The 13,691-nt window shown below is 57.7% G+C and overlaps 2 protein-coding genes and 1 long non-coding RNA gene across 18 annotated transcripts; 2 read left to right on the top strand and 1 right to left on the bottom strand.

The window, feature by feature from the left end:
- Window positions 1–115: 115 nt before the first annotated feature.
- On the top strand, window positions 116–1,295 carry LOC109371036 (uncharacterized). Its single transcript, XR_002121694.3, has 2 exons — window positions 116–990; window positions 1,150–1,295. It is a non-coding gene; the product is annotated as an uncharacterized LOC109371036 (long non-coding RNA).
- On the bottom strand, window positions 1,208–5,378 carry CD244 (CD244 molecule). Of its 12 annotated transcripts, none has more exons than XM_085210094.1 (8): window positions 5,245–5,378; window positions 3,268–3,909; window positions 2,826–2,945; window positions 2,424–2,512; window positions 2,237–2,302; window positions 2,058–2,123; window positions 1,815–1,874; window positions 1,208–1,612 (listed from the first exon to the last, which is right to left on the bottom strand). In XM_085210094.1, exons 1-8 carry the CDS (start codon window positions 5,321–5,323, stop codon window positions 1,538–1,540), a joined length of 1,197 nt encoding a protein of 398 aa, XP_085066220.1. In that variant the 5' UTR covers window positions 5,324–5,378; the 3' UTR covers window positions 1,208–1,537. The 12 variants fall into 12 exon arrangements, 10 of the variants coding, with proteins under 10 accessions (XP_085066220.1, XP_085066217.1, XP_010722176.2 ...); XM_085210091.1 differs by having other exon boundaries at window positions 3,238–3,909; XM_010723874.4 differs by lacking the exon at window positions 5,245–5,378 and having other exon boundaries at window positions 3,268–3,525; window positions 3,589–4,063.
- Window positions 3,785–10,426, top strand: LOC104914411 (uncharacterized). Of its 5 annotated transcripts, none has more exons than XM_019623116.3 (6): window positions 3,785–3,925; window positions 4,434–4,692; window positions 4,988–5,048; window positions 8,333–8,453; window positions 8,578–8,913; window positions 9,197–10,426. In XM_019623116.3, the coding sequence occupies exons 2-6, from the start codon at window positions 4,607–4,609 to the stop codon at window positions 9,454–9,456; spliced, it is 864 nt and encodes a 287-aa protein (XP_019478661.1). In that variant the 5' UTR covers window positions 3,785–3,925; window positions 4,434–4,606; the 3' UTR covers window positions 9,457–10,426. The 5 variants fall into 5 exon arrangements, with proteins under 5 accessions (XP_019478661.1, XP_019478662.1, XP_010722185.1 ...); XM_010723883.4 differs by lacking the exon at window positions 3,785–3,925 and adding an exon at window positions 5,798–5,949 and having other exon boundaries at window positions 4,616–4,692; XM_019623117.3 differs by lacking the exons at window positions 3,785–3,925; window positions 4,988–5,048 and adding an exon at window positions 5,798–5,949 and having other exon boundaries at window positions 4,337–4,692.
- Window positions 10,427–13,691: the final 3,265 nt, after the last annotated feature.

A 13,691-nucleotide genomic window follows, 5' to 3' on the forward strand; every position in this document is an offset into this window, starting at 1 on the left:
TCTTCTATGTCACAGGAGGCGTTCTCATTGCAGGCAATGAAACTGGTGAGGGGTCTCGAGCACAAATCTTACGAAGAGTGGCTGAGGGAGTTGGAATTGTTCAGTCTGGAGAAGAGGAGGCTCAGGGGAGACCTCATTGCACTCTACAACTTCCTGAAGGGAGGTTGGGGTGAAGAGGGGTTTGGCCTCTTCTACCTGGCAATGAACAGGACCCAAGGAAATGGCCGCAAGTTGTATCAGAGGAGGTTTAGGTAAGACACGAGGAAGAACTTTTTCTCTCAGAGTTGTCTGCCCAGGAAGGTGGTGGAGTCGCCATCCCTAGAAAAGTTCAAGAGGCGTCTGGACGAGGAGCTGAAAGATCTGGTTTAGTTTGTGGAAGCAGTGGTGATGAAAATACGGTTGGACTGGATGATCTTACAGGTCGTTTCCAATCTTGTGATTCTATGATTCTATGATCAGAGGCACCACGCAGTCCCTCTCTGGGGACTAAAAAATGGGTTTTTTAACTCATTATCTTTCTGCACTGTTTGAAGCAGTTGGTCTTCATTGAGATCCCACTGATGATGAGCACCTTAAGCCTTTTCTCAAGGTAATGACTGATTCTGTCTGTGGGGGCAACGGGACAATGGCACGTGGCGGTGCTGCAGAACTCTGAGCAACTCCAGCTCATGTCCATCAGGGAGAAGAGCCAGTGCCTGCAGGAGAGGTTTCTCACCTCCCTATCGCTCCTGCAAGATGAGGCAGCAGCCTCACCCCCTCCCATGTTTCTGCCCTGGATTTCCACCCATGCCAGCACGGCACCGTGTCCCGACCCCATGCAGAGGTCCATCTCCTGCGGTCAAAACAGCAATGAGTCGGTACTGACGGCACAGGAGCAGACTTTGCTCGCCTAGAAAATGAAGAAACCAGTGGATTTGCGTTCGTTGCATTTTACCTTCCCTTCCGTCAGGGCCAGAAGTACTTTGCTCTCTCCCACCTGGGTGCCTCGAGGTGCGGATGATGGCACCACGCAGCAGCACGGCTCTGCCTTGAGCCCACCCCCCAAATTTCCTGCTGTGACAGCAGCCCCCCAGCCCCCCTCACCCCTTTACCATAGCAGCCTCTTAGCACACTCCCCATTAACGATCCCAATTAACGCTCCTTTCGCAGGGAACAGACACAAAGGTATTTTGATGCGGGGGACTCAGACAGAAGGAAGCGGGCGGCGCCGTCGGGAGTGAGCTCCCATCAAAGAGACACGTTTAATTTTAATCCCAAATAAAAGCCTTGATCTCGCCTTTGGTGCGATTTTTGAAGCCAGAGTCCCCCTTTCTCTCCCCCCTCCCTTCCTCCCGGAGCCTCTCTTGCCGTCGGAGGGCGTCGGAGGAAGGAAGGACCGTTGGGTGCAGGGCTGAACCTCCCGCAGCAGTCAGGAAAGAGGGTGGTTGTGGTCTTAACAAAACCCAAGTCCAGATGTTTCCATCCCCAGTGAGCCCCCGGGCTGCAGGGGGGGTTGGGGGGGGGGGAGGGGGGAGAGGGATCCGAGTGCCTGCGGGGCTCAGGAGTTGTGGTGGTCTGTGGGAGATGTGGATGAGTTCTGAGATGAGGGGTAGCGTCTCAAAGGTGCCGTCACCTGCAGGTAAGTGGGTGAGGGTCAGTACAGCAGAGATGTTTGCAGCCATTCGTGGTGCGTGGTGTGGGACTTCTGTTGGTGGCCAGAATCACCAAAAATCACCCAGAAAGTCACCCAAATTCCGGCACCAAGAAGCTCAAGAGCGTGGTACTTGGAGAGGAGGTGTGCAGGGCTCATCTGTCTGCTGCCCTGTGCCTGTTACCTCCATATAGGCAGTAGAAACCAGAGCTCGGTCCAACTTCTTCCTCTTGAAGGAGGGGGACTGTGAAGCAGAGAGTGGATCTGCCCTTAGGGATGGGGTAGGGGGCTGCTTCCCCCCCAGAGGCCCTGAGAGCAGCCCCAGAGCTCTGTGGCTGTGAGGTCCCACTGGTGTCCTCAGCACTGGTGAGGATTTGAGCTTCTCTGCTTCTGCAAAGGGGCCGTAGCCGCAGCACAGAGCACTCACCCTCATCCTGTGCTGAACAGTGGAGTAAATGGTACAGCTTTCAGGCTTCTGAGGGCTTCTGGGCCTCTGTCAGGGGGGGAGCAGAGGAAATATGGAGTGAAAAGCAAATTATGGGCAAAAGCCGTACACCTCTGGGGCCACACAGCTCCCCTGGGATGGATCCCAGCACAGAGTCCCACCTGTCCTTTGGGGTTGACGACAGCGTAGACAGTGTTTCCTACCACGTGAGCCTCACTGTTCCCGTTCTGCAGGAGAAAGCAGCCCCAAACTGGTCAAAGGATGCACAGGATGCATCAGGCTGACAGCAGCTATCCTGGGGCCATGTGCTGCCCAGGGCTCAGCGTGGGGGGGGAACCCAACACTCACAGGCTCCTGACCGGTTTGGAGTTTGCCCACCTCCTCATAGACAGTCAGCGATTGCTCTGTGTGTTCAGGGGGAGCTGGGGAGGTCGGAGCTAGGGAAGAGAAGTTACAGCTCACAGTCCCACACATCCCAGCAAAGTGAAGAAGGGGAGGAAGGCACCACTCGGCCATGGGCTAAGGGAGTGCTTCTCCAGCTCAGAATAGAACAGATGCTGACGAAAACCCAAACAATGCCCCAGACATCATGAGATGGACTCTCCTGTGCCAGCAGCAGATTTGGGATGGAAATAGTCCCACATAGCAGGGAAGAGCCAGGGGCTGGTGGCAGCACAGGGGGGACGCAGGGGTACAAGGGGTGTCAGGAGGAGATGCACAGCCAAATCCCCACTCCAAGTGGATCCAAACCTGCAGGGCGGTCCTTCCTCCTCCTCCTCCTCCAGCACCAGTAGGTGGTGGAGCCAGCAATGCAAACAGCCAGAACCAGCATCACGATCACTGCCCACCATGGGACGGCACCAAACAGCCCTGGGGAGGAATGAGTGCAGAAGGAACGGGTGACATGAAGCAGAGGAGAGACATTTGAAGACGATTCTATGACTCTATGATTTCCAAAGAACTGCCCCCATCATGGCTGGTGCATGGGGAAGAGACTTGCCCAGGGAAACTACAACATCCATTTACGTGCAGTTTCCAGCAGTGATGTTTCCCTTTTCAGCAGAAGGGCACATTTTCTCCCTGGTAGCAGCAAAGCAGCTTGGGGTGGGGGAGGGTTGGGGGAAGATGAAGGTCCCAAAACCGCAGCAATGCAACCCCAAACCTGGATTTGATGGAGCAGAGGACAGATCACCTGTCTGGGTGCAGGCTGTGGCCATGTCTATGCTAGCTGTGCTCCAGCTGGCCGGGTTGCTCACATTGCAGACATAGAGCCCAGGCTGCACATCCTTGGGCACTTCCAGCACACTCTGGTTGCCCAGTGGCTCACTGTCACGGGACCAGCTGTAGGACACGGCGGTGGCCCCAGGCACAGCACAGGACAGCTGGAAGCTGCACCATTCCTGCTCCTGCTGCAGCACGTGTCTCTCCAGGTGTGGGCTGCCCACAGGCTCTGCAGGGACAGAGAGGTTAGAGGGGATGGGGATGGAGGAGGGCAGGAGGTCCAGGCACTCACCCCACACTGACACGTGGAAGCACTTGTTCAAAACGGAGCCATGTGAGTGTTCGATCTCTGCAGAATAGTTGCCACTGTCTGCTTTGGTGACAGCACTGATGTGCAGGGAGAGGGGCTCCCAGAGGAAGGTGGCTCTCCGAGAAAGAGAACTGTTTGCAGGTTCAACTTCATCCTTCCGAACCGTCAGGATGCGCTGCCGGGGTTCTGCCCCCAGTACCACTTTCCACTCAACAGCTGTCCATTCCAGTGGCAGTGGTTCCTCCAGCAGCAGCTGCAGATCCGTACCGCTGAGCACTGCTCTGTCCCTGCAGCCTTCAGCCTCTGTGGAAGGCATGAGGTGAGCACAGTGTCCCCACGCAGAGGGACAGTCTGGGATGGGGACCCCTGTGCTGCACCCCACGTGCTGCTGCTCCATCCTCTCTGGGCAACACTTCTTGGTGCAGATGGAGCTGGGATGGGTCCTGCATGCACCCATCTCCTGCGGTGCTGGGTCTGTCCACAGCCTGCACTCTGGCCACGTATTGCAGCTGCCTGTGCAACATCCCCTCTGCCCTGCCCAGAGAGCAGGCAGTTTCAGGCCATAAGGAAACTGGCTGGGGAGGTCGGAGCTGGGGGAGAGAAGTTACAGCTCACAGTCCCACACATCCCAGCAAAGCGAAGAAGGGGAGGAAGGCACCACTCGGCCATGGGCTAAGGGAGTGCTTCTCCAGCTCAGAATAGAACAGATGCTGACGAAAACCCAAACAGTGCCCCAGACATCATGAGATGGACTCTCCTGTGCCCTTCATGCCCCATCTTTCTCCTCGCTGCTGCTTCATGCCCCATCTTTCTCCTCGCTGCTGCAGCCTGAATTTGACCCAAAGGACGCTTCCTTCCCAGAGAAGCTCTGCTCCGCTTTCCCTCTTTGCAAAGCAGCCACGGATGTCCGGGGCTCTGGCAGAGGCGAGATAAAAAGGCCCTGAAGCAAATACGAGCCAGCAGTCAGCAGTGCCTGGTGTGCACCACTTCCTCCATCTGCATGTTTGGGACAACATCGGACACAGCAGCAGCCCAAAAGCAGTGCGTGTCTGGCCACCACAGCCCCAGCGAGCAGGGAAAGAAAAGGTATGAGGTGTGAGAGGTGGTGTTAACCACATGTGGGGGGTTGCATGCAGCTATTCTGAGCCCCTGCTTGCTGCAGGCTGTGCTGCACAGCTTCCAGCCAGCTGCACCCCACCTTGTGCAGCCCCCAGGGATGGTTTGCACAGAGGTGGTGGTGGGGTTGGGGCTGGGAGGAGAGCAGGGGAGGAGGTGATGGGCAGTTGAACTGAGAGTTTGGAATGGAATGGGAGCTCTGGAGGTGTGCGCAGAGTCTGGGGGTGTCAGGGGGGTCTCACAGCACTGCCCTGCTGCCCTGCAGCACTGTCCCTGGGAGTGGAGAGGAGAAACTCAGGCATCTCCAAGGATATTGCAGTCAGAAGGTATTTGTTGCTTTGTGAGGGCTGGGGATGGCTCAACCTGGGCTGGACGGGGCTGGGACCAGAGCAAAGCCAACCCCCCAATCCATGCTCCATCTCCCGGGGTACCCTGAGCCCCCATGAGCACTGTGCCCACCCCACCGTCCTGCACGGCACAGCCCCAACCCCCAACTCCCCCCACCCCGTGCCCCCTCCTCACCTTGTCCGCTGCCTGCCACCCCCAGCACGATGCACAGCAGCATCTCCAGTGCATGCAATGCAACCCCGTGCTGCTGCATCTCCGCACCGTGTGAGCGAGCTGCCTGCAGCTGGAGACTGAGCTGGGAGACGGCGCCCGGCCATCAGCAACTTCCTCCCTCACACCCCCATGGGCGCGTGCTGCTGTGCAACACCCTCTGCGTCACCACCTCCCCTCGGTCCCCCACGCCGTCCCCACGTCACCAGAGGGAGGATGGAGCCATCCAGGGCTCTGTGACCCCGGGGGATCGATGCTCCTGCAGGGCTCGCTGGCTCTGCATCTCAGAGGAAGCTCATTCTAAAGGCTCAAGTGGGTTCTCTGGGAGTTTTGCTTTCTTTTTGCACTTCTGTTGTGGGAGGACTGGGTGTTACAACAGGAGAGCACCACAACTGCAGCTCAGAGAGCATCAAGCTGGGTCTGGCCACCTGAGACTCTTTATGGCATGAAGTGGGGGGTTGTTGGGTGGGTTTTGTCTCATGCACTTTCCCGTGTTTTGCTGCACTTCACACTTCAGCTGCCCCATGCATAACTGCCATGCATAGCTGCCAATAACTGCCATCAAGTGGTGCTGAACGCAGAGGACGCTGTACCAAAGGGCAGAAATTCTCCCTGCTGTGGGTGTTACTTCACTCGGATCATTAAGAAGGAGTTGTGAGAAAATATGAGGTTTGTTTTTAAGAGAAGAATGACAGTGTGCTGCTCTTGTGGGGCTTTGGTGTGCTCTGGGGGCATGGGAACGGGGAACAAGCAAAGGGCTGAGCTTTTCTTTGTCCACGGAAAAAAAATCCATTCCCTTCCTATCAGCTGCATATAACAGGCATTTCTCGGGGAAAAAAAATAGCCCCAAAGTGGGTGTATTGGCAATCGCTCCTTCTCACCAGCCCGGGGCGCTGGAGGATGTGGGAGGTGTGGGAGGAACTGAGAGCTGCTTCCCAAATCGAGGGAAGCACAGCGCTATGAGTGCGATGCTGAGCAGCGCTGTGCCCCCAGCAGCACCAGCACTGCATCCACCCTCCATCCCGACTGCGTGGGGAAGCTCAGCCCATCGCTGTGCATCGTTGGAGGTTTCTTCTCACTGCTCCATAACTCCACATCTGCTGTGTCCAGACAAACCATGCAGTGTGGACCTGAGCACACAGTGATGTGTCGGGCCCTTATCGGGCTCCATAGATCCATCAGTAAATCCACAGAGATACTGATGAAATGAGGGCAGCTTTACTCCACTCTTGGCTTTTTTCTACCTGAGATTTCAAGCTGCCCCAAGCACTGCAGGCAGAGCCCCACGCAGCCCTACCAGCTCACCCCAGCAGTCCCCTACGGGTTTGGTGCACACTGCTGGTGACACAGAGCCGAAGACAAGGAGGACCCTGTTGCACACAGCCTTTCCTTTATGGGAGCACAGCATTAAGAAACAGACAGACAGCTTCTGAGCAAACCTTTGGGAAAATTGCATGCGAGCATCCCCAGCTCAGCTCCATCTCCCTAGCAGTGAGAAGATCCCCACATCCCTAACACAGACAGTGCACGGGGTCCTCCTTCCTCTTCCTCCACCGCCCCCCTCCCGGTGCCTCCACACCCCTGTAGGACCCCAACAACAAAAGTGATGCAGCAATCAGCATCAACTCCCTCTGCTCCACTTCTCCTTTCAGTGGGATGGGGGGGCAGCGCAACCACGCTCATCATTCACTGTTAATTGCCGGGCGCTCATTAGCTGCCACCGGGCCGATCCCCGCGTGTTCCCGCAGTGACGTGAGTCCCGGACCCCAACCTCCCCCCTCCCCCAGCTCGAAGGCAGAGGAGCAAAAACTAATTAAGGCTACAAAGGAAACTCGGCGCTCCGCAAGGTTGAAAACCTCCATTCCAGAGCAGGGGCTGAGCCGATTAATTAGCGCTTTTGTCTGCGGCCGAGTTCAACATGTAGGGAACGATTTACATCAAGGGGACGTTCCCTTTGCTGTCGGAGCTCCTCGCAGCCTGCCCGGGGAGAGCTGAGCAGCAGGAAGGAGAACGAAGGAGGGGGGAAAAAGGGACGGGAATGAAAGGGAAGCGTTCGGCACGTCTCACGGACCGCGTTGAGGAGGAAGGGAAGATGCTGCATGCTCGAAGCACCGCATTGCAGAGGAGAAGGTGTTTTCATTCAGTGCATCATCCGTGGATTCTCATCCCCCTTCCAGCGAAATGTGGCCCCTGAGATGTGCAGGGGACTCGAGGGGGGGTGGATGGGACGGGTTTACGTGCAGGCAGCGCCGCTCGTGTGGTCACAGAGGGGATGGATACCAATGCCACCCCCGGTGGGACACTGTGTGGGGTGGGAGCAGGACGAAGCCGCCCGGCATCAGGCTGTTATCTGCCCTCAACCCCCGCCCGTGCACAGCCCCATCCCGCAGCATTCCACCCCCCCTTTCCTCTGCCAACGGAATGGGGGAAGAATGAGCGATTTCAGCCCCAGCGCTCTCGCGGCCCCGCGCGGCTCCGCCCGGGAGGTGGCAGCACGGGATCGCGTTCAGTGTCACCCGGCCGGGCCCCCCCTGCACCCTTTGGTGCTGTGAATGAATCTCAAATTCTTGGTGGGGGCACGAGCTTCATTTCCGAGCGGGTCAGGGGCGGCAGAAGGCTCGAGGGGTGAATGGGGGGGGGTGTTGGAACTGTGTCCATAGGTGAGCCAAACAAAGCCCCTGAGCTGCTCTGTGCAATGCCTCTGAGCCCAAATGTCACTCACTCGTGCCATGGGGCACAGAACTGAGATCCCTTTTCCAGGTGGATTTGGTGGGATGGGGCTGGGATACTCCTATGACCACTCCCAACCCATGAGCACCATCAGCCCCGGGTTCCCAGCATCTCTACAGTTTGATGGGTTCAGCATGGCACAACAGGTCATCCTTCCCCCCACCAACCATCACCCCTGGGCAGGCCCCAGTCCTGGCACATCCTGGCAGAGCAGCTGTCACTTCCGCAGTGCTGCCCATCCCACTGCCCCCATCACCACTTCCTCATCCAAAAGCTCACTCACATCCTTCCCTGCACACACTAAGCAATTCTCCTTCCCCAGTCCTGGCTGCAGCACCATCGCGCTCAGCCCCACGGATTGGAGGTCTGCAGGAAGGGACCCCCAGGCATGGCCAGAGCTGGGGCTGTGCTGTTCAGCTGCGTGCTGCTGGTGATGGCTGGGGGTAAGGGTGATGCCTTTGGGATGCTTTGAGGGATGGATGGAAGCACTGCTTTCACCACTGGGGCGGGTGGGGAATGGGGGGGGTCAGGGGATGTCACCAGCACATGTCATCCTGTCCCTTGCAGGTCTGCAGTGCTGCCATGCCATCAAGATACTGAGAGGGAAGCGGGGAAAGCCGCTGTCCTTCCCGGCGTTGCGCCCCGTGGCTAAGGACATCGTGAGGATCACCTGGACTTCCGAAACCCACAGCACGCACATCGCCGAGGCCAAGCCTGAGGTGAAGGAGTTTGCAGTGGATTTCCTGCCTGACTTCCAAGGCCGGCTGCGAATCCATCCCCAGTTGCTGTCGCTGGAGATCACGGAGCTGCGCAGCACAGATGCAGGCCAGTACTCTGCAGGGGTGGACATCGCCTCCAAACCCACCAGCCCCAGGAAGTTTACCTACCTTGTGCTGGTTCTCGGTGAGTGCCAGTGCCCCTGGGGGAGACGTGCTGATGGATCCCCATTGCATGGACTCCCTGACCCCAGCCCACTGGCCCTGCAGCTTCCTCTGGGAGGTGTGGTGGGTGCAGAAATCCCCGTTCCCGTTGTGGTGACATCACCACATTGAACCCAATGCATCCAGAACCACTAACACCCAAATCCTGGGGGGGGGGGGGAGGAGGAGGAGGGGTCAAGGGATGGATGGGCACATTTCCCCCCCACAGAGCACTCCCAGGCTGACCCCATGTCCCTCACACACAGATGACTCCCCTGGATCAGCTGACAGTGACACAGGAGGACCCAGCAGGAGCACAGCTGGACCAGGAATGAGCTCTGAGCCATATGCTGGAGGGGGGACCACACCAGGCCCGGGCAATGGGCAGCTCCCAGATGCTGGGGGGTCTCCGGGGCCATGTGGGGCACAGGGTGGGTACTGCATACTCAGGGGGTATCTGGTAGCTGCTGTGTTTGGCCCACTGGTGATATTGCTGGTGGTTGTGCACGTGGTGACCAGGCATTGAGACTGGGGGATGAGTAGGACCCACACAGGGCTCCAGAGGGACAAGAGTGAGATCTGAACCCACCCAGCACAGCTCCACTGTTCTCCCAGGATCACTCGATTTACCCAGACAGGAAAAGCCACATTCACCCCAGTGAAGCCCTATAAGGGCATAAGATGCATTTCATCATCTCTTGCACAAGCCCCAAACCCAGTGACACTGCTTCCTACCAGCAGCCACACAAACCCCACTGCATCCCAGTCTGGGATTTCCTCCTTTATGGGGTCAGCACTGGATTCGTACCCACAGCCCTGAATTCAGTGCGAGGTAACAATTCAGCATCTCATCCACCCTTCCACAGTTTATAAGAAGTGAATTATTTACTGGTGACCCCAACTAAACGCCACGCGGCATGAATTATGGACGGGCAGATCTGTCAAAAAGTTCTCATAAATAAGTGATCCGGTGCCATCTTCGTGTTCCCAGAAAATTACTCATTCAATCTCCTGTCTAAACGCTCTCCTGGGAAAACTCCTCACGCCTGCTCTGCTGCTTTATGAATTGGGAGTGGGAAGGTAAAGGGCAATGGGGAGGGAGAGCTCCTTGGGACCCCCCCCCACATCCACGTAATGTTTAGAGCCCGTGGTGTAGGGTGGGGGAAGCGGCAGGGGTCACCTCTTGGAGACCTGGGGAGCACAGAGCAGCACGGATCCTGCCCTTCCCTATGCATCCCTTCCACTTACTGGGGGTCATATCCCCTCCAAAGGGCTCCTCCAGATCCACGAGCAGAGCCTCACCACCACTCCACAAAAACGCCCTGGCACAGAGGGAAAACCCTAAGGCACATCCCATGTTCCCCACCACCCACCCACCCCTCCCCTCCCCGCGTTTGCGTTAATAATTGAATGCCAGTCTGGGGGACAATGATTTATTTAAAGGAAACAGCGTGTTAACAAGAACACAATCTGATCCCCTGCCACAGACGTCTGCTTTATTAGCACCTCTGTCCGAGAGCTGCGCCCCGAAGGCAAACAAACAAACGTGGCAAATAAAACCCTCGTTTGGAAACACGCTCAGGAAATTAGCGTGTAAAAGGGGGGAGAAAAAACACAAATACACAAAAATAGAGGATGGAGGCACTGCTCCCGTGGTGCTCACATCAGGGATGGAGCACTTGAGGTGAGGAATGTGCAGAGCTGGGAATGGGGCAGCCCCTCACCCCCTTCCTCCCTTCCCCGGGTGATGATTCTGGAGGTGCATTTTGGCCAAATCAACGGATAATTTGGCCAAACCGTGAATATTTTGGCCAAATCAATGGATACCTTGGCCATATCATGGATATTTTGGCCGTACCATGGATATTTCGGCCAAACCCTGGACATTTTGGCCAGAACCCCAGTATTTTGGCCCCATCCCCAGCATGATGGCCAAACCCATAGCATCTTCCCCCCACCCCCCGCCCCAGCCTCCAAGCTCTGCTCTTCCTGGCACTGGGGAAGCCGTTGGTGCGCCGTTGGCTGGTGGGGAAACGGAGGCACCGAGCAGCAAAGCGGCCGAATCCCGAGGACGCCCCGCTGAGCTCTTTATCCCCGTGCCTCTTCCCGGTTGTGAAATTCTCTTTCCATCAGCCAAGCAGTCCAGAAGTTATTGGCAGAGAGCGGGAGCACGAGCTCATGAGCTGCATCTCCTCGGGAAAGCGGCTCCTGCAGCGCTCTGCAAATCACCGTGCGCCGAGCGGGCGGCAGCGGGCGAGCAGCACCCACCGTGCCCCCTCCCTCCCCCCCCGGGGCCATTAATTACCGCGGAATAGGGGTCACAGCGGCGGGAGCACAGGCAAAGAGCTCCCACGTAATTGCTTTACAAGAAATAATAACCATAAAGAGAGCGGCCGCCGCTCTGCAGACTCGGCAGCCCGGTGTGGCTGCGGAGGGAAATCCACCTCCTTTCCGCGCCGAGGTGCTTTGCAGAGCTCGCAAATTATTTCTCCATCCCGGCGAACAGAAAGCAAAACCCATTTCCTTGGAGCACGATGGGCGCAGGGTGAGGAATGCAGCCCCCCAGGGTCTCCAACCGAGGGGACAGCGGGGACCCCGCGGTGTCACCAAGCGCTGCGCCCGTGCGGACCGGCCAAATCCCCGACGAGCCGCCTAACGAGCTCTTCGTTAGCCATTCCGCTCCAGCGCGCAGCTCGTAATGAGCAAAGGCGAGCGGCTGCCTCCAAATGGGCTCTGGAAGCCGCTCGCAGACATTAGGCTCTGTATAAATATCGTTATGATTGTTATTATTATTGGCACAGATGGGCTTTCATGGACCGCCGCGCACCGCGGGAGTTCCTGTTCTGCCTCCGGCGCTCGGCGAGGGGGAGAAAACAAATTGCTGATGCCAACTCCACGAGGGGCCCGGGGGTGCTGAGAGCCCGGCCCCCAGCTGGGGGGGTGGGCATGGTGATGGTGACCCGAGGCCAATGTGGGGCACGTGAAGCACAAGGACGGGCTCGCAAGCTCAGCCCACCCCATCCCGATGGGGGCCGGGAATCCTCCCCCCGTCTGCCACTTGTTGGTCCCAGCGCTGTCCCCATCCCCGCTGCTGGCAGCTCCTCCGCTGCGCTCCATCAGCACATTCCTCTCCTCTCCCCCCTGACCTCTCGCCCTTTCCTTTGCGCTCCACGAACTCCCGCACGTTTCCTCCCTCTCCGCGCCATTTCTTCTCCTCCCCGAATTCCTGCGGGACGCGGATCCCGCCTCTCCCCCCCACCCCCCCAGCCCCCCGCCCTCCCTCCCAGCGCCGAGGGAAAGGGCTGTGGAGTCTGGGACAAGAGGACGAGCTTTGGAGAGCCAGAAGGTTTCTGCGCCCGGCCGGACACGGCAGCACAGCGATCGTCCCCACGCAGCCGCCACATCATCCACGAGCGGCCGCGGTTTTTATTAAACACCCCTTCGCTCCGCTCCTTTCATTGCCGTCTCCTGTACCCCCCCTCCGATGCTCCGTCCCGGGATTCCTGAAGGCACCAGGGGGCAGCGCGGGGCCGCCGTCTGCGATCCGGGGAGGGGAGCGGACAGGGAGCAGGAGGAGGTGCAGAGAACGAAGCTGCAGCCCCGAGTGGGGCGGGGGGTGAAGGGGAGGAGGAGGAAGAGCCCCCGAGTGGGGAGCAGTGCCCGCAGTGAGCCCCCTCCGTACGGCACAGGCTCCGTAAGCTCAGAGCGCAGGGAGGAGGCTGGAGGAAGCAGGTCTGGCAAACAAACAAATAAGTAAATAAATACGACTAGTAAATAAATAAAACGATCTAAATCGGTGCTAGAAATCCCCGCTGGAGCCAAGGAAAGGCTCTCGGCCCCAGCTCTGCTCGCCTCCACCCTTGGCACAGCCGCAGCCCGGCGGGCGCAGGAGATGCTGCTGACTCAGGCAGCCGCGCTGGTTCCCATTTGCAATGTTTTCTCTAAAACCCTCAGGGCTAGAAATTCTATTAAAAAAAAAAAAAAAAGAAAAGAAAAAAAGAAAAGAAAAGAAAAGAAAAGAAACCCAACAACAACAGCAGCCAAAAAAAAAAAAAAATCAAACCCCAACCATGAAAGCTGAAGCTTCTGCCTCTACCCAGAGCTTAGCCCGCTCCGCTCTACTTGGAAAGCTTCCCTTCCCTGGAGCCTGCAGGCAAGAGGATTTTTGGAGCCACTGATATCCAAGGCCTTCAGCTGCGGCTTAGAAAGTTTTCAAAGAGGAATAGAGAGGGATGGATCAGCGTGTGGTGAGTGAGGAGAGGTGAGGAAGGAGCAGGGAGGGGCTTAGACTACAGCCCCCTACCTGGGTGGGAGCAGGGGATCCTGGAAGGGGGGAAGCTGGGGGCTCTAGAGGGGATACAGTTGGTCTTGGAGGGGAGGTGTGAATCCTGGGGGTGTACTGGGAGTTTTAGGGGGGTCCTGAGAGGAGACGTGGGTCCTGAGTGGGTACTGCCAGACCCACACAAGTGCACGCCATGCTGCTCACACGCAACCAGCAGGCACACACGTGTGTGCACACAGACACACCCCAACACGCACAAAGAGGGTGCAGCCAACACACACGCACGCTGTCACGAGTGTGCACGAAAAAGAACAACCCCCAACTCCACGCTCACATGTGCTCACACTAACATTCCTGCAGCCACGGGCAGACGCGTGCACACCGACATGCGTGCACACACACCGACATGCGTGCACACACACGCACACGCACGCACGCTCGCTTCCACACCAACACGCGCGCACCAACATGCCTCCACA

This window comes from Meleagris gallopavo, chromosome 27, assembly GCF_905368555.1.
Source record: "Meleagris gallopavo chromosome 27, MGAL_WU_HG_1.1, whole genome shotgun sequence".
Classification (NCBI taxonomy): domain Eukaryota; kingdom Metazoa; phylum Chordata; class Aves; order Galliformes; family Phasianidae; genus Meleagris; species Meleagris gallopavo.

Coding starts and splice junctions, on each gene's coding strand:
- CD244 (XM_085210086.1), bottom strand. CDS start 4,063: ATGGGTGCATGCAGGACCCATCCCAGCTCCATCTGCACCAAGAAGTGT. Junction 2,513..2,825: donor GAGGAAGGACCGCCCTGCAG/GTTTGGATCCAC, acceptor TCTCTTCCCTAG/CTCCGACCTCCCCAGCTCCC. Junction 2,303..2,423: donor TCCAAACCGGTCAGGAGCCT/GTGAGTGTTGGG, acceptor TTTCTCCTGCAG/AACGGGAACAGTGAGGCTCA.
- LOC104914411 (XM_085210095.1), top strand. CDS start 5,274: ATGCACAGCAGCATCTCCAGTGCATGCAATGCAACCCCGTGCTGCTGC. Junction 5,593..8,577: donor AGCTCATTCTAAAGGCTCAA/GTGGGTTCTCTG, acceptor TGTCCCTTGCAG/GTCTGCAGTGCTGCCATGCC. Junction 8,914..9,196: donor CTACCTTGTGCTGGTTCTCG/GTGAGTGCCAGT, acceptor CCTCACACACAG/ATGACTCCCCTGGATCAGCT.